The sequence below is a fragment of the Pempheris klunzingeri genome, chromosome 1 (genome assembly GCF_042242105.1).
Source record: "Pempheris klunzingeri isolate RE-2024b chromosome 1, fPemKlu1.hap1, whole genome shotgun sequence".
NCBI classification, from domain to species: Eukaryota; Metazoa; Chordata; class Actinopteri; order Acropomatiformes; family Pempheridae; genus Pempheris; species Pempheris klunzingeri.
In genome coordinates this window covers 11,316,855-11,343,921 of record NC_092012.1, presented here as the reverse complement: position 1 = coordinate 11,343,921, position 27,067 = coordinate 11,316,855, and the positions used below count along the sequence as shown (strand labels likewise).

Sequence of the window (27,067 nt, the reverse complement as noted above, 5' to 3'; positions counted from 1 at the left end):
TTTAATCAGCCTTACCCCATATTAAAAAAAAAAAAAACTAAAACTAAGCATTTTGAAAAAATAAAACTAAACTAAATAAATAAAACTAAAGTAGCAAGCACACTCTAAAAACTAATTAAAAACAAACTGAAAACAAAAAGTCAAAATTAAACGAAAATCAAAACTATAATAATAACCGTGATCCAGAGAGACAGTGAGGGATCATAAAAACACTACATGACCAAAAGTGTGTGTGTGAAAGACTGAACAGTACATTCACATGTGATTGATGATTTATTCTGAAACCACAAGTACTCATATGCTCCTTTAACAGCCTTCACACTTCTGATTTTGATACCTGGCTTTACCTAGAGCGTACTTTAATATTGTTGATTTATTTTGGATAAATATCTCACACATCTTTTCCACATATTTGCCTAATTAGACTCCTTCTAATTAGCGTGTTGAGATCTCTCCGACCATCACGTTACTGTTGCAGCTGTTTGGGTGGGTCAGTGTTTATAACAGTCATGGTCCACCTGCCACCTGATAATGATCCATTCATTTGAATCAGGCGTGCCAGAGCAGGAACACGTCTAAAATTAGGCAGCGTGCCCTCAGGACGAGCGCTGGGAAACACTGAGCCGGGTGAAGTTACACCTTTTATCTTTCTTATTGGTCCCTGAAGTTTGGTGTCCTGATGTAACTCCAGCACAGCGCCAACCTGAGCAGAGGTACAAGTGGAAACACCTGTGTGGATGTACAGGACCTTTAATCACCACACAACAGGCCTGACCTATAAAAGCAGGGGATTTTTGGGTTTCATGGTTATTGTTTTTTGAAACTTACAGCTGATCGCGAAACTGACATGCAGTTGCTTTGTCTTTTGTTGGTCATATAACACCCTTAATATACTGTAGATATATAATCCATATGATCCATATTTTAATTGTATTTCTTATTTAAACATTGAATGTTTGACATCTTATGTTCCTCTTGGAAATGACGTGAAAAAAATACTGATTTTATTGAAAAAAGTTTAGTCTTACTTTGTGCATTACTTACTTTAATACACAGAATTGATGTATTAATTGCTGAATCCAGTTATGATATAGGATATTTAGGTGCAATTGATTCAGCAATATGTTGTAAACTTAGTTACAGCTGATCAAATCTAGGATATTTATTCACAAATCTTATACTGACAATACAATTTATAATGTTTGAAAAAACAATTCAATCAACCAACTGATCTTTATTTATATAGCGCCAATTCATAACGAACGTTATCTCAAAACGCTTTCCATAGAGAGCAGGTCTAGACTAAAGTCTTTAATTAAGAAAAATTTCAAAACGCTCTGTAAAAAATGTTTCTCTATCAAATCTGCTGATGATTTCTTTGTTCTACTTTTTTTTTTTTTTCTGTTTCATGACTTCTTCCTCCAGTGTTCTTCTCTTGGCTCCGTGGGTCTGTTTGCTACTCCAAAACACGCTGTAATATAATCATTATCCTTTGATAATGATTAAGCTTAACAGACACAAACCCAGCCAGCAGACTATGATCACTGAAATGTTCAGCAACTAACTAGCTAAAAACTCAAATTTATGTCAGATTCCTGCATATTAAAATGTTGGTTTTCATTGGTTGTGTCACTGAAGTCGCCATTATAAACCAAGCAAACGAAATATGACATTAATTCTTGTGTTAGCATGCGCTGTGTAATTAACATCAACATCAACATCAGCTGAATGTGGTTTGAAAAACAGTTACAGTGCAGTACATTCATTTATATTCATGAGTTTATATTTATATATGTCTTTCACACACACACACACACACTCGCACACAAACTCACTGCCCCCGTTAACCCTCGCTCACCAGCATCTCTGCCGTGACATTTTTGTGTCGCCCCTCCCTCTGGCCTCCCCGCAGCAGCACCAGAAGACAGCAGGACAAGAGTATGATTGATTCGGACAAACCACCAAACAATCTGGCCCATTGATTTATATCCGACAAGACTGTCTCATTTATTCCCCACCACCACATGAGCACGACTCCGAGGACCCTGTGGTGCTTTCTGCCTGCAGGCCCCCCCCCCCCTCCTCTGAGTCACACACACAGAGACCCACATCTACACGCAAACACAGGCCATCTATCATGTCTCTGTCATGTGGCTGTCCTTTTTTATTGTTTCAGGATTTTATTTTCTTATCACTCCAAACGTGCACGGACTCTGCTGCTTTCTGATCTCTGAAAGGCCCCATTTGTATCCAAACCTGCCAGATAGAGTTTAATCTTGGCTAATTTTGTCTTAAGTAAAAACAAAACAGTTACAAATTTCAACAAGATAATGTGCAATTTAAGAAAATCGGCTGCATCGGGGTATCACAGGCTCGGCAGTGTAGTCTGATGTCTCGTTTAGGGCTGCAAATGTCGGAACATAGTGAAAAAATGCTCATTACACTTTCTCAGAGCATATTCAGATATTTGAATTGCTTGTTTTTATTCGTCCAGCCTTAAAGACAAGAAAAAATGAAGATATTACATTAACTTTATTACATTATAGATGACCAAGAAAAACATGAAAACCCAACATTTAAGCAGCTGAAACCAAAACTGTAACAATTAATAGATTAAACAGATGTAGGTGAATGTTCTGCAGGGCAATTAATCAACTCATAGTTTCAGCTCCTGTTTTAAATGTTCAATGTAAATGTTTTCTCCATCTCCGTTTCTAGGTGACGCGGCCGTTAAGCTACACGAAGCGGCAGTTTGATGTTGAAGAAGAGGATGTTGACAAGCTGGCGCTGAGGTGAGCCGGCAGCTGTCTTGACTGGACTGATACTTTGTGTGTGTGTGTGTGTGTGTGTGTGTCACTGCCGGACTCGGTGTCATTAGTGTCGTTCTCCCATGTTTGATCTGTACGCTGTGTCCAGGGTGGATCTGTGGAACGCCAGCAACCTGAAGTTCGGGGATGAGTTCCTGGGAGGTGTGCGCGTTCCTCTCCGGGTCTTGGGTCAGGCCGGTGTCCATGACGCATGGTGAGAGCAACATCTCACACACACACACACACACACACACACACACACACACACACACACACACACACACACACACACCCCTCCCGTTCTTGACGCGTCAGTCATTTTGGTTGTGTTTTATGGTTTTTCCGCTGAACAAGTACTGTACTGTGCCCCTGCTGGGGTTGGGTGGGTTCGATTTCATTATCATTGACATTCTGAGTATGTGTTGCCATAGTAACAGGAGAGCCATAGCAACAACTATAAACACTGACAGCAGACCTTGTTTAAAGTTTTTATTTAACCAGGGCAGATTTCGCCGAGCGTGAACACTGTTTTCCTACGTTGGCGACCCAACAGTCGTTTTTTGTATTTTGCTTCAGACCGCACGTTGTGAGCCTGCTGTGGAAATCTGATATGATAATAATAATAATTGGGTTGTGAGTGCAGTTCAATGAAGAGTGAAATAATCATACATTTAATGAGAATGCAAGTGTCTAGATTTTGACGAGATGATTTAAACCTTCATTAATTGATTAATTCGTTTCACTCAAAAATGGGGGCACAGCAACAAGCTGTAAACATGGACATATACTGACGGATACAGTGGACGTGTTAAGAAAAAGTTGCTCCGTACACTTCCAAGTAGATACAGAGCAGCATTAACACCGGAGTCACTGGGGTCATTGGAGTCATGTTTCTGGCCACCTGAGGAATGTAAGTCCAATATTTGCTCTGTTTTTTCGTCCATCCGTCCCATTCGTGTGATATCTCAGCAATGCCTGGAGGGAATTCCTTGAAATTTGGCACAAATGCCCAGTTGGGCTCAAGAATGAACTGATCAGATTTTGTTGGTCAAAGGTCAAGGGTCACTGTGACCTCGCAAAACACATTTTTGGCCATAACTCAAGAATTCATTCGTCAATAATGACAACATTTCACACAGTGTCTCACAGGATAGTGATGACATTTTACAACCGACTTCACTGTGACATTATGATGTTCTGCAAAAACACTTTTCCGGCCGTTATTCAACGGCGTAACGCCAGAGCAGATTGTGACCATATTTCACATTTGGCTGGATTCAGAACTGGTGACACTAATCTGACTTGGATGTAAACTGCAACTTGACTGGTTGGGGGAGGCGTACGACCACAAGGCGTTAATTCTAGTTTTTGCTCTGTTTTTGGTTTCCACTGACTCCCAAAGGAAATATCTGGCTCTTAAGCTGCTGAATGCTGCACTATGTTCTCCAGCTAGTCTCTCTCTGTGTCTGCCTGCCGTTTGGTGACGGGCTGAGAGTGTGCCAGGGGTTTTTAGAGCTTTTCCTCTGAGGTGTCAGTGTGAAGTTGCTTGGCCGTAAAACCAAAACAATAAGCTAAAAGATGCTGAAAGATCTAGATGTAGTGGTGAGGCAAACTGCATAAGCTTCTGCTACTTGTCACTAGTCTCCACACTTTTCACATCATAGTCATTTGTATCATTGTTGATGTAAAACATTGATTTGGTTTTAGCACTATTTTGAAATGTTTGCATTGTCACACATCAGCCCTTCAGGTTTCATGCACACCGGCGAGATGATCTGATAGGGCTGGTCTAAAACCTTTTTTCTTCTTCAGGTACTTTCTCCAGCCCAGGGAGAACGGAGGGAAGTCAGTGAAGGTGGAAGAGCTCGGCTCTCTGCGTCTGAACATCGTTTACACTGAGGACCACGTCTTCCCCTCCGAACACTACACCCCCCTCCGAGACCTACTGCTGCACTCTGCCAACGTGGGGGTAGGCGGCCTGCACACCACTGTGTCTCTGCTCTTCTCAGACGTGTTGTGGCTGTCCTGCAGCATCTTGTTCCGTTAACTGCCTCGCATTTCTCTACTTGAACGCTACGTGTCTGCTCCTCTCCGTCCAGCCCGTGTCGGCATCCACTGCTCATATTCTGGGCGAGGTGTGTCGAGAGAAACAAGAAGCCGCCATTCCCCTCGTTCGTCTGTTTCTTCACTACGGCAAGATCGTGCCTTTCATCAGCGCCATCGCTCACGCAGAAGTCAACCGCACGCAGTAAGTGTCCCGTCACATCTTCACCCTTACAGTTTAGCAACTAATGCTAACAGTTCAGTTATGTAGCTCTACCTAAGAGTCCGGCTGTGGCAGGAATTCATCCCTAAAGTGTATGTATTACAGGAGAATGCTGTATGTTTGTGATTTCGGGTTAATTTCATCGGTAAATAAGGTGAATCATGGTGGATACTTTTTTTTAGAGATTATCAACCAAAGTGACTGTAGAAATGAGGTCATCAGGTTGAGTGCGAACATCAACAAGCTTAGCATTTTGCTTTGACAGCCAGTCGCAGTAATGTAATTTATTTAGGATATTAAATTACTCCTAGAAAATCATGTTGCGTAGTAAGCTGCAGCCTCAGTACAGTGATTTATACATAGAGGAACACACCCTGCCTCTCTGTGTAGGGACCCTAACACCATTTTCCGGGGAAATTCGCTGACGTCCAAGTGCATTGACGAGACCATGAAGCTGGCAGGAATGCACTATCTGCAAGTCACACTCAAACCCATCATAGATGAGGTATGGCACTGCGATACTGCATGATGTTTCTTTTTTCCTATATTCAGAATATTCGTCATATTACATTTGTTTTACCAAATGTCAGACTTTTTTTTACGTCTTGCTTTAATTCATGTCACATGTGTTTCTCTGAATACAGGGAGAATATTTAGCTAATTCAGTTATGGATGGATATTTCAATGCTTTTACAAACCTTCACAGATCTGCACAGAGCACAAGCCCTGCGAAATCGACCCAGTCAAGCTCAAAGAGTCGGAGAACCTGGACACAAACAGGGTAGGAAGATGAGTGTGTGTGTGTGTGTTTGTTTGTGCGTCTGTTTGTGTGCCATCGCTGTTATCTGACATACCCGCCCTGCGTCCCCTCCTCAGGAAAACCTTCGTCAGTACGTAGACCGTATCTTCAACGTTATCACAACCTCTGGCGTTCGCTGTCCCACCGTCATGTGTGATATCTTCTTCTCTTTGAGAGAGTCCGCTGCCACCCGTTTCCAAGGTAACTCACCTCCTGAATGACTTACAAGAGACTGAAGAAAGAAAGAAAGCAGCTAATAAGGAGCAGGAAATACACAATAAAGAACAGGATGTGCAAGATGTCCAAGGACATGTTCTTCTTTTTGAACTCTGCTATTTCTGTCAAACCTGAAAACAATTAAGCCTCATACACACTTATTATGGTTGTGTGTGGAGTGTAGAGTATGTACTCCCAGTGTCATATACTGTGCTGCCTCCTGTTGGCCACCACAGGGACTGCAGTCACAAGAAACACAAAACAGGCTGTTAATGATAGAAAATGTATAGCCAAACATCTAGCCCATCCCACATGGGTTTACAAAGCAAGTTTTTTTTTTTTCTCTAATCTCCCAGACTTTCTTCGAGTGACAAGCTAATTTAAATATTTCATGTGTACAGCCTTCGTGGTCTGGTTCCCAGTGCAAAAAAAATGTTTGCATATCATTCAGACAGCACATTAAACAAATCCGCTTTTCTTCTTCCAGACTGACGGTGTACGTAATGTCTTATGTGTAATTTAAACATGAAATGTGTAGTGGGTGTGATAAATTCCTGTTTTTGTATTTTTCTGTCCACTAGTCGACCAGGATGTGAGATACACAGCAGTGAGCAGTTTCATTTTCCTGCGCTTCTTCGCTCCAGCCATCCTCTCCCCCAACTTGTTCCATCTACGGCCGCACCATCCAGTGAGTCTCCCTTTTAAAACAAACACTGGAAATAAGTGCTGCTGAAAATAGCTTGTTAAACATGTAAAAGGACTTCTTGTGCCTGTTGGCATAAGCAAATTATTTTGCTTATGTGGCCCGACCAGGCCCAGGTTAAGAGCGTATTTCATATTACTAATACAGTACTTAAATGGTCTGGTCAAGTGGGACAGCTGATGTATTTTATTCCATGTCGTTCTGTCCCCCTAGGACCCCGCCACCTCTCGAACCCTCACCCTCATCTCCAAGACGATCCAGACCCTGGGAAGTCTCGCCAAATCTAAATCTGTGAGTTTCCCTGCTTCAAGTGCATTTTTTCTGTTTTCATCCCCTGGGACTAAACTTCATATCTGGTTCAGTCGAAACACAACTTGCTGATCTTTCTCTCTCTGTTCCTCTTTCTTTCCACACTTTTATTCCTTTCCAGGCCAATTTCAAAGAGTCTTACATGGCTGCATTTTACGACTACTTCAATGAGCAGAAATATGCAGACGCTGTGAAGAATGTGAGTGTTCAGCCTCTTCCCTTGTTGCGCGCACAGTAAATCCATGCCAGTCTGCAGACACACGATCAAATATTCTTTTTGTCTTGTACGTCAGATGGAGATAAACTCGGATAAATGGGTTATGAAATGTGTTTCTGAACAAGAGTGGAGACATTTGGGAAGAACTGAAAAAGAGGATAGAAGTTTTGTCAAAACATTGTTTGAGTGAACCACAGTATGTGTGTTGATAAGTGACATCCTTCACGTCCCTCCACAGTTTCTGGACCTGATCTCCACCTCTGGCAAGTGGGATCAGAAGAGCATTGAAACACCGATCATGCTCAAAGAGGGGTAAGGAGCCAAACTCAAACTCACATTAATGGAAAGAAACCCAAACAAACAGAAGTATGTTGAAAGTATAAACAGCTCTCTCAGAACCACTGCTAAGAAGTCCTGCATATGTGATACTGGATTCATTTAGAGAATTTATGGGATGCTACAGGCTTGTTTACTGCGGCTGTTACCATAACGTTAGTGAGCTTTCTCTGCTAATTAGCAGCTTCATTGTTTGACTTTTTAACACTAATTGTACCTAATTATTTAAGGTTGGCTTGGCACTTGTTTTTAGCTTGTTAGGGCTGAACTGTCCAGACTCAGAAAAATAATTTAACTGAATAGTTTGATATTTTCGCAAATATTTGCTCTCTGGTGGATGGTCCAATGAAAAGAATGGTACGTCCATACCGGATTTTGTGAGGATAGATCCACGCTAGTCGTTTCCAGTCTTCACTCTAAGCTAAGCTAACTTTTTCTCGCCATGTTTGAGCCCTGACTCATTTCCAAATGGAACGGTTACAGCAAAGATACACCTGAGGCTGCAAACCAAGCACTTTCTAACAACACATGGGCTGTTGTTTAGACGATATTTCTAATGAGGCTGTAAAGAGGAGGAGAGTTTCCAGTTGACAGTAGCTGTGCCAGCGCCTCGCTCATCAACATCCCCACCCTCTTTTGTTTCTGCTACCGGGCGTAGGAGTGTAAAACTCACTATAAAGAGGGTTGATGGGAAGGGGTCAAAAGGCACGAAGGGCAGGTAAGAGCTTCTCTATATACAGGCTTTGCCCTTGTGATCCCCTGTGTGTGTGCACTGTAACCCCCCCGAACCAAGCCGGCCATTTTCTCTCCCACCAACATCATGCGCTACTGTAGATGCTGCTGCACTTTACTTTATATCAGACCTTTAGATAAACAACCTGTCAAGCTTTCAAGTGTTACACCGTCTAACACTGTGTGATGGATTTTAGCCTTTTTGCACTCATGAGACGAGCACAGACTGAAGCATACAGGGGCCGTAATGGTATAAAGTAAAGTGTTAAGCTTGAAGCCTGCTTACCTAGGAGGCGTCACCAGTGCTGACAGCCCTTCTCGTTGCTCGCCATGCCAGACATGCTTGGTGTGACAGTGACAGCAGGGGTTGGTTACTGTACAAACATTTCTGGGATCTCATATCTGCCCGCAACCTGACCCTTTACACCCTTTTGTCCAGACTGTGACCAAATATCACCGCCATGCACCTTAGAGTTTCCAGCACAGCTCCAGGCGTTACGGCAGATGTGAAACCAGCACGTTGGCTCAGCGGTGTGAAAAGAGTACAAGTGGGAGAGTAGTAACTTTGGCGTTTAAAACCCTGACGCTTCCATGTATCCTCTGGCCCTCAAACTCAAACAAAGACATCCTGGTGTTTACTCTCCCTGAAAGGACCATACCTGCGGTTTTACATGTTTTAGCCCGCTAACATCAAATGACGTGTACCTCCCATCACTGTCAAATATTTTACAAAGCATACCATAATATGAATTAGATTGACCTCCTTACAAACACCTCCTGGTTTCATTTATTTTATTATGGTGTAAAAAGTACCTCACAGAGACTGGAACCTTCCTAGAGACCGCTAATCCACAATAGAGGACATTTATATGTATTTACTTGTTGTTAAGTTGCAAGCTGAAAAGCACTGTATTCATGAGCAGATAATCAAACCCGGAATTTAAAAAGTTTAATGTGAATTTCTTGTTGAGCTGTTGTAAATTTTTGTTATTGATTATTTTCAAAATTTTCTAAATAAACAATTAATCATTTGAAAAAAATGCTAAGACATCATCATGTGCCAATCCAAGTTTCCCAGAGTCCACTGTGACTGTGTTTTGTTCGACAGCGAGAAACAGCTAATCAGCACATTGGAGAAGCTGGAACCAGCCAACTTTGCTTGAATAATGACTAAAATGATTGATAAACCGTCAAAATAGTTGAGATTATCTCTCTGACGAATGACTAACCGTTTAATTGACTTTTTCAGTTCTAAATCCTCGCATTAAAACAGGATTGCTGTTCAGCAGTCGGCAGGGCATCTTTTAGCACGACGCGATAATACAACCTTGATGTAAAAATACGCATGACAGGACTTGTTCAGTCTGATGGATTAGTGATCTCAAATTTCAAGTCTCTGCAAGCTGATTTTCATACCAAAGAAATGGAAAGAAAACGGGAACCGGTGGCTGTTTGTACTGCAGGAAATCAGCCTAAAATCTTGTGTTATGATGTGGCTGAAAAGTCAGTGGTGATTTATACACAATTACTCTACGTTTGAGGGGTGAAATATGCAAAAGCACCGGTACCTTTGTTCTGCTGGCCCACCTCCTCATAGACTGTCAAATCTATGAGTGCTGTACTGAAATTTCTTTACATGTACAGCGATGAATACAATGAACTGCGAGCATGTAAATGGAATGATAAATGTAGACTATTGACTGCACCGGATTCCTTTATCCGAATGAAATGGTGGTTATCGTAATTTATTTTCTCACTTACACATTTAGATGCTGCATTTTTTTTAAATCACCGTAGACCTAAGTAAGCAATGCATTGTGCCAGAGAAACAACAAATAGTGTGATGTATTCAGTGTATATTTAATCTGTCAAGGTTTTCAGTGGCATTTCTTTCACCTATCTCTCCTCAGATTTATGATCAAGAGAGCACAAGGGAGAAACCGGTTTGGAATGAAGAACTTCAAGAAGAGATGGTTTCGCCTCACCAACCACGAGTTCACCTACCACAAAACGAAAGGTGAGGCCAAAGGTCTATCAGGGTCTTCTTGCAGTTGCATTGTTTCCTCGTCTGTTAATGTCATCGCGCGCGCTTGTGCAGCAGTCAGCAGGAGGGAGAGAATCTGCTGAATGTACATTTAGCCAGAACACAATGTGCGTTCAACGCATATGGTGGAGATTAAGTTACTAAGCACGCAATACATTCATGCTGCGTCCAAACAAGCTCAGGCCAAAACATACACATATAACGGTAAATAATTTCCAGAAAGATCTTTGGGGAAAAGAAATAAGTCTAAAATCTTTGCTTTGTCTTGGTGAAGTTTGATTGGCAGTGTTATTCTAATGTAGTCTGTATAACAGAGGTTTTCAAAGTCTGACACATTGTACTTTGTAATAATATTTTTAGATTCAGTGCCACTTAAACTTTTTTGGAATATCATTATCTCTGAATCTTAATGAATAAATGCCCATAAATCAACTAAGTCATAGAAAAAAAGACACCCGCCACTGTAGAACTTGCCTGAGAATCATCATGTTTTTAAGTTTTCTATCACTGGCATTCATTCATTAAGCAAACCAGTGATACATCCCCTCCATGCATTGGTACACTGCAAACAGAAACTGCTAAAAGTTCCTCCAATGATAAATGGTATGCATTCTCATAAGCTCAAGTTAATTAATGTTATTACTTTTCGCATTCCTCCACTCTTTTCTTTTTTTTTAGTCATTTCTCATATCTGACGTGCTTCCTTTTACCTCCAGGTGAGGGAGCTCTGTGCAGCATTCCCATTGAGAACATTCTGGCCGTGGAGAGGCTAGAGGAAGAGTCTTTCAAGATGAAAAATGTAAGGACCTCACACGGCTGCATTTGGCCCAGATCACTCCTACATGTATTTGGATTCCTCTCTCACGTGCTGTCTCTTTTTCCCCTCTCCAGATGTTCCAGGTCATTCAGCCAGAGCGGGCGCTCTACATCCAGGCCAACAACTGTGTGGAGGCGCGCGACTGGATCGACATCCTGACCAAAGTCAGCCAGTGCAATCGCAAACGCCTAAGCACCTACCATCCTTCAGCCTACCTCAACGGCCACTGGCTCTGCTGCAAGCTCTCAGCAGACACAGCTTCTGGGTGTACGCCCTGCACTGGGTACGTAAAGCTGTCAAAATCCATCCAGCATCAGGTTCCTGCGTTTTGTTTCCACTCTCTCATTCTCCTGTATGCGTCTGTTCTTCAGCGGTCTCCCAGCGAACATCCAGCTGGACGTTGATGGAGACAGAGAGACCGAGAGGATTTATTCCCTGTTCAGCACATATATGAGCAAACTGATCAAGATGCAAGGTCAGACAACAGAGTTTTGAACACAGCGTGTATCTGTATGATTGTATAATTCCAATGTTAACCTGTTTATTTTTACATAGTCCCTTTCGCCCCGTTTCTCACCGTGCTGCCCGTCTTTCCTCGCAGAGGCCTGTGGCAGTAAGTCTGTGTACGATGGGCCCGAACAGGAGGAGTACTCCAGCTTCGTCATCGATGACCCCCAGGAGACCTACAAAACCCTGAAACTGATTGTTTCAGCCGTGCAGACCTTGGAGCAGCAGCACACCAAGTACAAACGTGACAAGTTCAAGAAGACAAAGATAGGCAGCCAGTATGTCGTTCGTTTACCTCTGCTTGTAAAACTGCAGTCACTGTATGTGTGTTATGTATTTAATGGAGGGGGAGAAGTGCTGGAAAAATGGTAGATTTCAAAATGTCAACCTAGTTAGATACTGGGTAACTTCTTTTTTGGCCCAGCAGGTGGTGCAGTCAGACAGTCCAGAGTCGCCTGTTGTTAATTTAACTTGTACATAGTATATTGAAGATTAAATATTAACATTTCAAATAACCCCACCGTTATTACATTAACCACTGCTGTGGTTGCTGTGATTTTCCCCTCAGCTCAGTCACATTAGTCAGACTTTTCTGAATATTTTGGTTTCCAGCTCTGCTCATCATCCAATAATCTTGACAGAAAATGTATGTTCTATTTTTTTCCTTCATGGACTCTGGTTTAACCTCATCGCCTTTCTTTTGTGTTTCCTCAGGGAGCATCCGATTGGAGACAAGAGTTTTCAGTGCTACATCCGCCAGCAGTCTGAGAGCTCCACCTACTCCATCTAGCCACGGCGCAGTGTACTGTTTCTAAGATGCCCAGAACCAGCATATTTTTCTTTACTGCTAAGAAATCCATCTTAACAATGCTCAGTGTCTAGTATTGGGTTTTAAATCTTGAAACAAGATTTTTTTAAAAAGTCATTATGGTGAGGAAAAAAAATCACTTATTTCCAATACAAAGATGTTCTTCAAAATGAAGATATTTCTGGAAGCAGGTGATGCTATTTGGAAAGCGTCACCGAGCCTATTTGTTCAGTTTCGGGGAAAATGAGAGTTTGAAGAGTCGATACCAGACTAAATGAGCTGTGTAGATGGACTTTTGTTTTTTGCAGTGTCTCAAGGTGCATCACTCCAACGCTGGAGAACAGACCTCAGATCAGCAAGAATTAGAAAAAGGAACACTTGTGGAGGAAAGGCGGGATACGATTGAAGAGATAATCATACCCTCCATCTTTTTGGGTCTCCTTTCTGTGATGTGACGAGAGATCAAACAAACGTTTTCACTGGACAGTTTTGACAGTGACCAACACGCACTTTAATCGCCTCCAAATCTATGGATGAACAAGCCTCGCAGCACACTTTCAAAAAGCTTATTTTATCTGTTTGATTTGTATTTGGTTGTTGAATTTCACTCTAGGAGGACGGAAGGACTGTAATTTTCCCTCTTTGGGTGGTGTTGTCCCCTTGTACATGTTTTTTTTTTTTTTTTTAAGTTTTGTCCCCAACCTCCTCAGGAAGGCTGTGAAGGTCGAGGGCACACAAGAAGGGATTGTCGGGACCAAGCACAGCCAAGAGCAGCGTGATGTTGGCTATCAAAAATCACTCCACAGACAATTTTATCTCTCATTTTTAATCCTTATCATTGATGTGCTAACAGATATATATAGGTTTAAGTTTTCACATTTCAATTGAAGCCTTGTTCTGTTGTGGTTGGATATTGTGCTCCTGTGTAACCAGTACCTGAGTTAAAGGATAGTTTTTTTTGTTTGTTTGTTTTTTTGCTTACACTGAGTCAAACAAATGTGTGGATGCCTTTTTTCATTTCTTCCTATGTTTGAACAGTTGGCTTAGCTTGGCTGAGTTTACGTTACAGCTTCTCTAAAAGAACATTTTTAGATTTTTAAAGTTTTACATTTTTAAATCTTTAGAATATACATCAGATGGCTGATTAGTTGAACTCTTAATCTCCATCTAAGACCAAAGAAATTAGATTATGTCCAATTTCAAAACCAGTTTCTGTTGATATCTGGACCAAATTCTTCGAGTCTTTCGGGCCCATGTAGATCTGGGGCTCATGGGCCTGTTTCCCCCAGTTGGTAGCCAAACCTTAAGTGGCATGCACACACTGTCATGGTGGATAAATAGTTGTAATTCTAAATAAGTAGCTTTAACCATAATGCAACTGTTTGCATGTTCATATGCTAATATTTGCTCCTGACCTCCACCAGTAATTGAGCTCAGCTAGGCTAAGATCATCAGTCAGCATACCCTACTGCATGCAGACATTATAAAGGCACATTTATTTCACTCTGTGTAAGTAAAAAGGTTAATTAAAGCCTATCCTGTCCTGTCCACTATCTCAAAGCAGAAGCTACAGTATGTGTTAGTACAGCTCATTAACAAGGACGGTTTTTCGCTTAACTTCTAATTAATCGATATACTAACATTTTAACCAGTCTTGTCTCAACTTAGGATTGTGAAATGGATAGCGTGTTTCTGGTTGTGTTGCCCTGTCGGCTGCCTAATGATGTAGTTCTCCTGTTTTGTGAGTTAGTTCTGTCTTACTTTGGAGAGGCTGTGCCCTGTAGTTTAAAACTTATTTATGTGCATTCCTCTGAGCAACTGCCTGCTGTGAATCTTACCAGTCAGCACCCCAGAATCTGATGAAGGTACAGGATTTTTTTTTTTTTTGTTCTTAATCTGTTGTGTCGTGCTATGCTTCCCAAAGGCGCAATCCCTCTCACAAGCATTCATATTCATCAGCACTCACTCTCGCCAAACCAGTGCATGTGAAGTATAGTAGTAGTCACAGCGATGGTAACCGCCACAGCGACCACGTGATTACGAACCATAACAAATTTTTGTATTTTCCAAAACTAAGCACCTGGTTATGTAGCCTCACGGGTGTTCCCGTGATCACAGGATCCCAAACAGTGCCAGTCATCACTTTTATAAAGTTATCTTTTTGAAAAACAACAAAAAAAATCATTGTTTAGATATGTTTTTTTTTTATATCTCAGAACCTATACTGTTTTAAAAACAGACAAGAAGTTATTCCAACGACATTGTTTTCTTTGTCGAATATGTTGATCTATGAACTACATGGACGGTTCTCAACAGTTTGACTCTGTTTTCTATCTTTGTCTTGTCATACAGAAATCTCTCTCGCTGTGTATCTGAATTGTATGACTGCGGTGTGTGTGTGTGTGTGTGTGTTTTGTGCGTGTTTGTGAGTGTGAATTTGTCGGTATGTGCATGAGTGACTGACATGATGGGTTGTATTGCCAATTGAATGAACCCAGTGTTACAGGTCAAGAAAGGCAGAGTCCCACTTGTTAAAAAAGAGAAAATCACTGCCTGTAATTATTCTGAAGACTGTCTTAGGACTGTGGAAACACTGTCACTCTACTCTGGCCTGGTCTATTGTATCTCCTCTTTCCTCTTGTATAGAACCACTGTTCCATTTCAAGGAACCTTTGCCAATATATTCTCCCCTGTTATGTATGTAACACAGTAATTACACTGATGAAACATTGAAAAAGCGATGTTGCTTTAACCTATGAACTTTAGTGAGTGTTTGTTTCCACTAGTAACTAACCCTCCTCAGGTTTATGAAACTCAGCAGTTTTTGGTCTATTTTTGTTTTGCCAAGACCGAAGAGACTCGGACTGAAGTATAAACCACCAAATGGCTCTGCCTCCCATCCCTAACTTGGTAATCATATTTATTATCATTTTCAGCAAAACCTTCCCAGAAACATCAGCTGAGTTGGTGGGGTAACGGCAGTTACAGTAATTACGACTCCTCCACCCCGAAGCCCACAAAGGATTGACTTATGCAATAATGATGTTTCAGCATGCAATAATATTAACAACCCCTCAGTAAATCCATCAAATGATCACAAATTAACAACGCACATCTGCTGACCTTTTGCAGTAAAATGCCTCTTCAGATAAAAACATATTATAAAGGGAGAACAGTGTATTTTGTACAAATATTTTAAAAGTATTAAAATAAGCCTGTTATATGTGTACATAAAACTGTTGAATGAATGGTGAAAATGTGATGTGTTTTTTTTTTCCTGAATAACTAAATGAAACCAATATTAATGCAAAAGTGGTGTCTGCGTTATTTGTTAAACAATTCACTTTGCTTCTAATCTATGCGGTGCAGATTCACATCTAGAGCTTCATTTTGTGTCAATTAGGAGAGAAATTTTGTTAAAATTGTCAGATGATGAACTTTTTGATGTTTATGTATACATTACAAAGATGCATTTATAAGTGTGTCTATTGGATGTTTGTCGTGAATGTGTACGTCCCTGGTATGAAGCCAAACATCTCTTAAAAAAAACTCCACAATCAATTTCAGACAAATGCCTTCTAAATGTTGTCAAGCTGTCTCCCATTGTGGTCCATCAGATTCCACAGTTGTCTACTATTGTGTACAGTATCATCTGATTTCTCTCCAGCAACTTACAATGGATGTCTTGTGTTATATTATTAGTTATTTATTGATATGTATTCCTAACCCATAAGAATCCACGGTGACACAGATGTCACAGACCTTTTTAAATATTCTGGAAATTTCCCTGAACAGCTTTGACCTTGAATTTAACTCAAGAAATCCCTCAGTGACAGCTACTTAACATCCTGGTGCAGTCATGTGACCCAGTTTCAATTTGTGTCCCCAGGACACCATTTCCAAAATGGTGGTCTGCCTGATTAAAACCTGTGACACAACTAGCTGATTTTAAATAACTTGTTTTAGTTAATAAAAGGTAAATTTCAAACAATTTAACAATTCTAACACTGACCTGGATTACTATTAACCTGTATTAACTTGTCCTGACCATATTTTAGTTTATATGAAACAGCTTTGAAAAATAATGTGGTATATATTTCAGATATTGGACAGTAGGGATAATATATCAAAAATAAGCTCAGAAATGTGTTCCTTGTGGTCCATTTAGTCTATTTTATATCCCCCATAATTTTACCTAATGGTTCTTATGGGCTAATCTGGATCTGGAAAATAACTCAAGCTATCACATAACTGTAGCAAAGTAAAAGAATAATATTTGCATTAGAACTGTAATGGAGTCGAAGAAGAAAGTGGCAGAAAATGGAAATACTCACGTAAAGTAAAAGTACCTCAAAGTTTTACTTAAGTGCAGTACTTTAGTAGCTACTTGCTAAAACACGAGTTACGAAAAAAAAAAACCGTTTGAAAGTTACGTTACAACTGAGCAGAGAACGGGACACGTTTTTGGTCGCCTAGCAACAGCGTGTGTTGCTATGGACATTCGAACTTCGAAAGTCACTTAGGTGACACTGTCGTCATGTGACGTTACTTTTCCAGCACCTTTACCTGTGAGTTTAGGGAAGTTCCTTCACATCTTGAGTTACAGACCGACTGAGCGCCTCTTTGTAAACCTGCAGTCTTGCTTCACTTCAAAGCGCGTTGAGCAAACAATGGCCGTGTGCGCGGGTGTGTTAGCAGCGCTCCCTAGCTGCCTCCCTTCGCACCCCTGCGTATGTGCTTTCCCGGCGGCCCCCGCCACTCCCCCTGTCTGTGCGAAAACACTTTCGGGAAGAATAAAGTTTTTCTTCCTCCTCACTCAGCCAGTCTGCACTCAGAGCCAAACCGTGGCCTAGCTGGAAGAACGGCCCGACTATGTGGAGAAAGAAACGGGCACTTGGGGACTCCTTGGCTTGCCTCGTACTTCTTGTAACGCTCGTCGATGCCTATCGATGTAAGTATGTAAGTGTTTGGGTTTTCACGGGCAACATTTTGAACTCTACGTTTTATTCACGGAATAGCCTGTTACAGTCTGTGTGGTGTCTCAGATTGAAAGTAGCTTTCAGCCTGGATGTGACGGTTTTTGAACACTTTTTCTTTTTTTTCCTTCTTTTTTTAACTTGATGAATAACCTGTAAAGAGCAGACAGAGAACGGAAAGTGTGAAGGGTCATGACTCCTTTCTCCACCGTGAAACAATGCCTGGTCAACATGAGCAGCTTGTTACAACAACCAGGGGTCATTTCTGGGAAATAACGGTTTCGCAATGACCTTTTTTTCCAGGCCAGTTCACAGAAGAGTAATTAGGTTGTCCACTTTGTGCATGCAGGCAGCAGCCACATCAGCCATCTGTCATGAGGAAACAGAGGACTTGAATTCCTGCTGGGATCAGTCATGTGTTATTATAATGTAGCTGCATATGCCTGGTTGTATTAATCACACGTAAGAATATCACTCCTGGGAAACTGCACAGTAATAGGCTTGTGCTGATTGTTTTAGGAGCAAACAACAGTGACAGTGGGGGGGATTACTTTGCACAGTGTATTTGAATTAGTGTGTGGCTGTGTATGTATAGATATATCTATATACATATACTTTTGTGTGCATCTCCTAGTCCTGAGCCAGAACACAGCCTCCCAGTTCCTGAGCAGGCACAGGAGAGCCAACTCTCTGTTTGAGGAGAGCAAGAAGGGCAACCTGGAGAGGGAGTGCATCGAGGAGCTGTGCAACAAGGAGGAGGCCAGGGAGATCTTTGAGAACCAGCCGGAGACGGTAAGAAGAGGAAGTCTGGTGCCAAACCACAGAATCACCTCACATCTCTGATTTTAGCAGCAGTTCAAATAGTGAATGAGCTGAAAATCAATGGGAATCCTGTCTCTTGCTAAATCCTGACAATGTATATCAATATGGATTCATTTCTATCTATTGACTAGTAGATTCGTCGACTAAACATATCAACTATAGTTCAGACGTCTTTGAAACATTTCGTTTTCATCAAATCAAATGTGAATTTTAAAAAATCGCTCTACATCTCTTTCCTGTTGTGTGTTTTCCAGGAGTATTTCTACCCCAAATATGTTGGTAAGTTTGCAGAATTCTTAATGTTTTTTTTTTAATATTTTGTGGTATCAGTTTCGTCTTTGCCTTAATGAGCTTGTTATGATGAACAACATTGTTTGTTGCAGCGTGTCTGGGCTCGCACCGTGTCGGCATTAACAACCAGAACTCGGATTCTGGCATCCCATCAGACCTTCGCACCTGTGTGACGGGTGAGGGGCTTTTTAGTAGAACGTTTTTGCGTTTTTTAGTCTGCGAGGTTAATAAATGATTGCCTAACGCGTGCAATGCTTGTATCAGGACTTTCATTAGCCTCCTATGTGTTTGTGTTTGTGTTTGCTGCATGATAGAGATCAGTAACCAGTGCTCGCCATTTCCATGCTACAAGGAGGGTTCAGAGCGCTGTGTGGACGGCCAGGCCACCTTCACATGTGTGTGTAAACCCGGCTGGAAGGGGCCACGCTGTGAGGACGGTGAGCACTGATTTGGGATTTTTAAATTTTTAAATAGGCACACACCTCTGTGCCTTATGTCTGACATTCTGTATCAGTATTTTCTACTTAAAATTAGTCTCAATTCAACTTAAAACTGATAATTGTAAACCTTTAAAGTGGTTGAACTGGCTGCTGACATACGTTGTTGTGTTGTGCTGACTGGGCAGACATCGATGAGTGTACAGATCCTGAATTTCCTGCTGGATGTGACCAAAAATGTCACAACTTCCCCGGTAGTTTCCAGTGCATGTGTGAAGACGGCTACTTCAGCAATAACAAAATCAACTGCGTGGGTAAGACTTCATTCATTTCAGTTGCAATTTGTAAAGCTACAAATGTTTTTAATCATTTAAAGTTTGATCATTGAAATTTCAGTAAAGGACAGAAAAGTACAGTTTTAGGTACTTAGTGTGTTTTACTGTCCCTATGGAAGAGGAGCATACAGTGCTACTACGCAGCTGAGCAAACACACACATTTCTACACGGCCTATTATTCTTTTTGAGAACTTGCCTTTGTGTTTATTCATATAGACGATGGAACCATATGCGCTGCGTAACAAAAACTCTGTTGTCCAGCTGTTGTCCTCAGGGCCTGAACCATTTGTTATTTCTAAAGCTGACCTGGGGTGACCTCTTGTGTAACAGAATGTGAACAGATTTTAACGTCTGAAAAGGTGGTGCATGCGTTTTTGCTGAGAACAGACCGTCTCATGTTTCTGAGCTATCAGGACCTGTTTGTGGACATTTGTTGTGTCATTTATGCATATTTAAATCTGTCCTATTTTGTGTGGGTGGTTCATTCAGTGTTTATCTTTGGAGTGTGATGAATGCTTGTTGAGTACAAAGTCTTCACAAACATGGACTGAGTCAGTTTGGCAAATTTGCTCTCCTCTTTTTTTTATGAGCTGTGGAGATTAAGACCGTCAATACAAATGCCAAATCATAAATTCATTTTGATGGATTGATGTTTTCCAAAGCATACTATCTTACTGGAGCATTCAAATTTGTTGCAATTAATAATAATGTTCACTTTATCTGTGAAAATCTTCACAATGATCTCAATCATTTCTTTGTCCATAAATGACCCTCATATTTTCCGCAAGCCCACAGTGAACATAGTGAAGTGATGTCAGCTGCATGGTTGCATATTACTTGTCTGCAGTGATGATTTTCAGCAGCTGACTCATTCCTCAAACTCACCACAGAGGAAGAGTTTTCAAAACAGTCTCTGCTTGCAGCTGCACTGCATTAAAGCACACTGTAAAATAATAATAATAAAAAATAAAGGTGCCTAAAAGCTGCATGAAAGATATAGACCATCAATATGAAAATTGATGGTACAAAATTGAATGAATGAAGTGTAAAAGAAGCAATGTAAGATACATCTATTTATTTTATCCAGATACCAAAATTATGTTTGCAAAGTTAATGCAACCAACCCCATGCACTTTATTTGTCTTTTCGTGTTTTTTTATCAGGAATCAGAGAGTTTTATATTACAGATTCTCACAAGACAATCTGCCCATTGTCACTTTCCGATTTACTGTTTTCCAGATATCGATGAATGCTTGTTGTACCCCCATATCTGTGAAGAACCAGCTAAATGCGTCAACACGCCGGGCATGTATCAGTGCCGGTGTCCCCTTGGTTTCAAATATAACTTCACATCCAAGACCTGCAATGGTGAGACTTCAATCAATTGTTTCTGTCTTAAAACCATGACAGTACATTAAACGAGCTTTTCCTATGTCAAAACCCCACTCATGGTACACATATTGTGATCACACTCCTTTCATTAAAAAGCCCCCATAGACATTGAAACAAAGGTCTGTAAATTTTTCCTCTCTTGTTGTTGCAGATGTAGATGAGTGCGAGTTTAATGCGTGCAACGGGATCTGTATCAACACAGTGGGCAGCTATACGTGTCACTGTGATGGTCGTGAGGGTCTTCACTTGGCGCAGGATAAGCAATACTGCAAACGGATTCCTGTTTGTGTGGACCTGCATGACTACAAGCACCCTGAGATGCTTTACCTGGGGGAGCAGTTCGCAGGCCTTCCTGTCATCTATCTGCGCTTCCGTCTGCCAGAGAACACAAAGTGAGGGTCTATCGCAAACACACACACACACAAATGTAATGCACTTATTTTATCCTGAACATGTTTTACCCCATTTAGCACAAATAACAGCTGAACTGCATTATGCCACAACAACAGTTTAGAGCATTCTTGACCTTCGAAGCAGTAGTTTGGGAAAAAAGTTAGTTTTTTCTGTTGCTTTCTAGATGAAGAAGATGAATATCTAGAAAGATGCAGCTTAAGCAAATAAATAAACCTGTTTTTTTACTTCTACTTGAAAAGCCCAACCACAAATCAAAATTCTAAAATAGATGTTAGTGAATGTTAATGGATGTGTAAACGACTGATATGAACAACATTCATTTATAATTATGGTTTACAGATTACTGTGTAAACTCTTTCTGTTGCTGTCTTTCTGTTTCTGGCTGTTAGGTTTGCAGCAGAGTTTGACTTTCGGACATTTGACCCAGAGGGAGTTGTGCTGTACGCGGAGTCCTCTCAGGACTCGTGGTTCATGTTGGGGCTAAGAGGCGGTCGGATTGAAGTCCAGTTCAAAAACCAGCACACATTCAAGGTCACCAGCGGCGGAAAAGCCATCAATGATGGGCAGTGGCATGTGGTAAGAAAGAGCTGCAATCCAGTAAATCCCTACGTATACTCAAGTAATCAAAGTGCTGATCGATTAAATGGATTGATGAATGTGGAAAGTGGATTGTGCTGTGGCACTCTCCTCTCACTGTGTTGAGTTATAGTACAGTGAGAGAGAGAGTTATGGTGATACTGTATGTGTAACGTGCAGATTTCTGTGGATGAACTGGAGAGCAGCATCAGTGTGAAGATCAGCAAGGAAGCAGTGATGAGCATCAACAGCCCGGATAGTCTCTTTACTTCAGTTAATGGCAAACTGGAGACCAAGGTCTACATCGCTGGTCTGCCCAACCGCACCGACAACGTCATCAAACCTGTAAGCAGGCCCCCTGGAAGCATGGGCACACACTAAATCACCTGTGCTCACAGCTAATAACTACATCAGATTCACCTGAAAGGTCCCATATCATACAAAGTGCACTATTAATGTGTTTTCAATGCGCATATTTGTCCCCAGCCTGCCTTTAGACCGTACTCTCTCTCTGTTTCTCTTTTGCTCCATCTTTTACTAAATATGTGTAGAAACAGGCCATTTAGATTTGGCTCCCCTTATGATGTCATAAGGGGATCTGTTGATCATGTGACCTGCTCCAGCCCACTGAAAACCTCCTTAATCTACCTTGCCGCCCACCATTGTATTTTCCTCACTAACACCAGCTCTCGGTAACACTTAGACGTCAAAGGCGAGAACGAAGCACGCAGATTGCTCTGTTCTTCTAAAATGGAGCGTTCAGACAGAGTTCGAAAACAACTGGAGGGGGAAAAAAACATTAAACATTAAACCTTGAAAAACCTCATCTGGCAGGACCTTCAAATAAACAAAGTACGAACCTGAAAATGAGCAGAATATGGGACCTTTAATAACACAGTGGAATGAATGTATAAAGATTTACATTTGTCCAATCCAGTGTGGTCAGTCAGTGTGTGTGTGTGTGTGTGTGTGTCCATCCATCCATTAGATCAACCCTCGACTTGACGGCTGCATCCGGGGCTGGAACCTGATGAACCAGGGTGCATCTGGGGTAAAGGAGGTCATCCAGGAGAAGAAAAGTAAACATTGCTTTGTGCATGTGGAAAGAGGATCTTTCTTCACTGGGGCAGGACTGGCACTCTTCAACATTGACTACAGTGAGTAAGTTAAGTCATACTTTATTTATCCCAATGGCAAATTAGATTTTGATATATTCTAAATATTTAGGAGCTTTAAGTAACCAGAGCAACAGTGCTACAGGAACTAAGGTAGTTTTGAGCATTGTGCCTTAGTTCAAACGCAGCAACAGGAGTATTACCAAACATACATGTGTTTTTGGAGTGGGAGGAAAGTGAAGCACTAGGAGGAATCACATGAACAAAAGGGAGCATAAAATTCCTCACAGAAAGACCCACGTTGGTCCCGGTGGGTTTCTAGCAAACACTTGACAGAGATTTACACCAGCACAGGCATAAAGTAGACATATATGGGAGGTTCCACCGTAGCTGTTCCACGTCTGTGTGTGTTTTATATATTCCATTTCATGACAGAACCTGTCAGGGAACTTGTTTGACAAACTTTCTTTAGAGTTGCAACCATGCAATTTAGAGAACGATACACTTATAAGAGTTGAGTAGAACTGTGGGATCTTTCAGTTCAGGTAAAAACTTCCAGCCTGACAAAAGACACGTGTTTGTGTTTCCCTTTGTGTCCGGGTGTGTGTAACTAGGTGATTCTGGGAGCTGGAATGTGGACATAAAGATGAATATACGTCCGTCCAGCAGCACAGGTGTCCTCTTTGCTCTTGTCTACAACAACACAGTCCCCCTGTCGGTCGCCGTTGTATCACACGGAGAAGATGACGCGGTGAGTTGTTAGAAATAAGCACACGTGTATCTCTGCACGTCTTCACACATACATCACAGCCACAAACACGTGTGATTAAACTTTGCGATGTTATTGCCCTCCTTGCTCCAGAACCTGCAGGTGTTCTTGGACGGTGTCTCCGTGGCAACGCTGAACTCGCTCATGTTGTGTTACCCCGACCGGCTGATGGTGCAGCTGAATGTGACGCCCACAGAACTCCAGATCTCAGCCAACTCCTCCGTTATTACCTACATGAAGTCTGATCCCCTGCGGGAGGCACTGGAGCGCCTCAACACCACCATGCAGAACTCCGTCAGCACATATATTGGTGGAATACCAGGTTAGTTAAAGTAGACAGTAAAAGTACAAAAGCAACTTGAAGATAACTATGAGCATAATTATTAGCTATGTATGGTCACCTTGGTCACCAAACCCCCTCCATCTATTCTATCTACCATAAGAAAACCTCAGAGAATTCTTTTATTTCTAAATGCTATTGTCAACATGCTGACATACTCACACTGACAATGCTAACCTGCTTATGTTTAGCAGGTATGATGGTTACCATTATCTAATCTTAAAGGGAAATTTCGCTACGTGTTATGTGCCAAACTGCAGCTGCAGATATATAAAACATCACTAGTTTTGCAGGATTTTGGTCATGCACCAAAATTTTGGACAGTTTTCATTTTTGACCAGCTGATGGCGCAAGATTAAAAGTTATCACCAAAAGTGATTGTTCTTAATCCAGACGGTGGTCCAATAAAACCAATAAAATCAAAGTTCATGGTAGAGCCGGAGGAAAGTTGGGGGGGGGGGGGCATCAAAGCTAAAAGGTGACATTTTCTGGGAAACATGAATGTCTGAACAAATTTTCATAGCTATCAAACAGTTGTTGAGATATTTGAGCCTGGACCAAAGTCGTGGACCAACTGAAAGACCTTCCTCCATGCCTGGAAGCATGTTGCTAGCATGGCTAAAAACTTGCTGCCTGTGATCACAAACTTAAACTCCAACTCAATCTTTGAGTTTTTTTGGTTTTTTTACTGGCTAGCATGATGTAACGTAAAGAAGGGCTACATTTACCGCCATCTTTCATTATTGTCATTCTCACTGATTGTCCCACTCTCTGTCTTCCAGATGATGTCCCGTTCCCTGCCAGCCCTGTGACGGCCTTTTACCACGGCTGCATGGACATCTCCATCGGCGGCCAGCAGCTCGACTTCGACGAGGCTCTCAGCAAACATAACAGTATTAAGTCCCATTCCTGTCCTCCCGTGTCTGCCCCCGAGTCACCCTGATGCACCGCACCCGCACAGAGAGTGACCTAAATTAACAGACGGATCACTTTAAAAAGCCTTCACATTAGGCAGCATCCCACAGCGGCCACTTCTTGGGATATTTTGGAAAAGAGAGAGATAGAAGAGGAGAGGAGGAAGGGGATGAGAAAGAAGTGATGAGGAGAGGAGAAAGACGTAGAAGGTCATAGTCATTTTTGTCGACTTTCTCTGATGGGTTTATTTTAAGCTTTGTGTTACGCTTTTCATCCATGCAGTGTTATTGTTCCTGTCCTAGGAGCATTTCGGTTTTTGTTTTCTTTTTTGTGAGATACAACGAAGGCTGGCTCGCCAGTGAGCTAGTCGAAAGCTGGATGGCTAGATGGCTGGATGACGTAGTTGTAGCAGTTTGTTGCAATGAATTAAACGCTTTCCAAGAAATGTTGACAAAGAGCTGAGCTCTGTAGCATGCATACCACGTTTTTGAGAATGTTTATGTAGAGAAGTAAACAAACGGTCACTGTTGACCAGGCTTCGAGACCACCTGCATCTTTGTCCCTCTTGTTGAATCACGGTGCTAGCTTTAGGTTCTCTTCAGTTCTGTGCTCGTGCAGGCAGACGTCTAGTGACAACTCGCTGACATTGTGGTTGTCGGTTGTCGGTTGTGGCGGTGGAAACCACAGTGGAGAAAGCTGAGCCTCCAGGCTTTCAATCTAATTGTGTTCTTGCATAAATCACCATTTCTTAATGGAGCTCTTCCCGGGTTGTTGCATTGGTTTAGTGGTGTTTAGGAACAGGGTTTATCGTTTTATTGTTCCCAGATGTATACGCCTCCCATTATGGCACAACAATCTACAACTTGTGTTCATCTTTGTCTGTCCTCACCTTGAGGATTCTCCTGGTTGTTCAGAATTCACCTTGTATATAAAACAAGCCATCTTTAATATATAACTTAAATGTAATTGTTCAGTGTTGTGTTTGTTTTCTGTTTGTTTTAATAAAATTGGTCAAAGCTGCGTCATTTGATATTTATCTGCCAAGGACATCTCTTCTTAGAGGTATCCTAAATCTTTCTGGCACCACCTGTGTCCTAAGTCCTTGGTGACACGACAAACTCACACAGCCATTATTTACAAAATACTGCTTGACCCTGGTGTTTTTTTTTTTTTGCTTAAATGTCAAAGTTATTTCTCCTTCATTTAGAGATTTCTGTAGGGGCAGATGGAACCACGGCACTGCACAAACTTGCTCCACTCTGCCACCATCAGTCTACATTAAACTAGGTTTTCTAAATCATATGTTCGCTAAATGCTACCATACATTACACATAATATTGTTAAATATACAAAGTATTGGTAAAACCTTTTGCTGGTAGCATCATCACACCAATGGATTTCTGAGAGGTTGCTGCAATACATCTGTTTCTTATATCTCTCAGCTGATAATCAGTCACTCAATAAATCAGTCAGTAATTATAAATATAATAAATTAGAATTTAAAAGACAACACACCAAAATATGCAAACTTGCAAAGTATATATTCCTATTTTTTTGTCAAAATGTGTTTTTACTGTTAAACATTTACAGTAACAATATTATTTGAAACAATTATAAAACTGCAACATTTTAAGTACATCGTAACATGTCTTATCAATACTTATTTAAGATTTTTTACTATTTTACTGTAACCCTGTGTATGATCGAACAAACCAGCTTCATCGTGTGACACACTATGGCCTACTGAGATGGATACACAAAGAAAAACAAGCAAGCCAAACACTAACAGTAAAGATGACTGATTTCGGGCTCAACTGTGAAGAAATTAGAAAAATGAAAATGAAACAGTCTGTCAGTCAGATAAGATTCAGGGGAAACGACACAGAAAGACAAACTACGCATGAGCTCAAAGTAAACTTCCCTCCAAGTGTTTTCCAAGCTGTGTTATGACTGATCTGATTACACTAATACTCCATAAAAGTAAAAGTCCTGCATACAAAATATTACTCAAGTCAAAGTAGGCTGTGTAAATATTATTAGCATAGTGTATAAGGGGAAATACAGACAGAAAGGCCCCTTGCATGGAGTTGTATCATTACATATGATTGGTAGATTAATATGAT

At 41.3% G+C, this 27,067-nt stretch overlaps 2 protein-coding genes across 2 annotated transcripts in view; both read left to right on the top strand.

The window, feature by feature from the left end:
• The window catches only part of rasa3 (RAS p21 protein activator 3), a 42,379-nt gene extending 26,516 nt beyond the window's left edge, over positions 1-15,863 (top strand). Inside the window, exons 8-24 of the mRNA XM_070829565.1 lie at positions 2,719-2,792; positions 2,917-3,021; positions 4,620-4,776; positions 4,907-5,055; positions 5,464-5,578; positions 5,780-5,854; positions 5,950-6,073; positions 6,670-6,776; positions 7,005-7,082; positions 7,222-7,299; positions 7,556-7,629; positions 10,296-10,402; positions 11,146-11,228; positions 11,321-11,529; positions 11,618-11,721; positions 11,848-12,031; positions 12,468-15,863. Of these exons, the coding sequence (XP_070685666.1) occupies positions 2,719-2,792; positions 2,917-3,021; positions 4,620-4,776; positions 4,907-5,055; positions 5,464-5,578; positions 5,780-5,854; positions 5,950-6,073; positions 6,670-6,776; positions 7,005-7,082; positions 7,222-7,299; positions 7,556-7,629; positions 10,296-10,402; positions 11,146-11,228; positions 11,321-11,529; positions 11,618-11,721; positions 11,848-12,031; positions 12,468-12,543 (1,899 nt within the window). The 3' untranslated portion in view covers positions 12,544-15,863. The remainder of the gene's footprint in view (positions 1-2,718; positions 2,793-2,916; positions 3,022-4,619; positions 4,777-4,906; positions 5,056-5,463; positions 5,579-5,779; positions 5,855-5,949; positions 6,074-6,669; positions 6,777-7,004; positions 7,083-7,221; positions 7,300-7,555; positions 7,630-10,295; positions 10,403-11,145; positions 11,229-11,320; positions 11,530-11,617; positions 11,722-11,847; positions 12,032-12,467) is intronic.
• Positions 15,864-17,364: 1,501 nt separating this feature from the next.
• Positions 17,365-25,955, top strand: pros1 (protein S). Its single transcript, XM_070850413.1, has 14 exons — positions 17,365-17,512; positions 18,172-18,329; positions 18,614-18,638; positions 18,743-18,826; positions 18,965-19,087; positions 19,276-19,401; positions 20,663-20,791; positions 20,967-21,207; positions 21,619-21,805; positions 21,986-22,150; positions 22,794-22,962; positions 23,535-23,671; positions 23,783-24,011; positions 24,812-25,955. Exons 1-14 carry the CDS (start codon positions 17,434-17,436, stop codon positions 24,970-24,972), a joined length of 2,013 nt encoding a protein of 670 aa, XP_070706514.1. The 5' UTR covers positions 17,365-17,433; the 3' UTR covers positions 24,973-25,955.
• Positions 25,956-27,067: the final 1,112 nt, after the last annotated feature.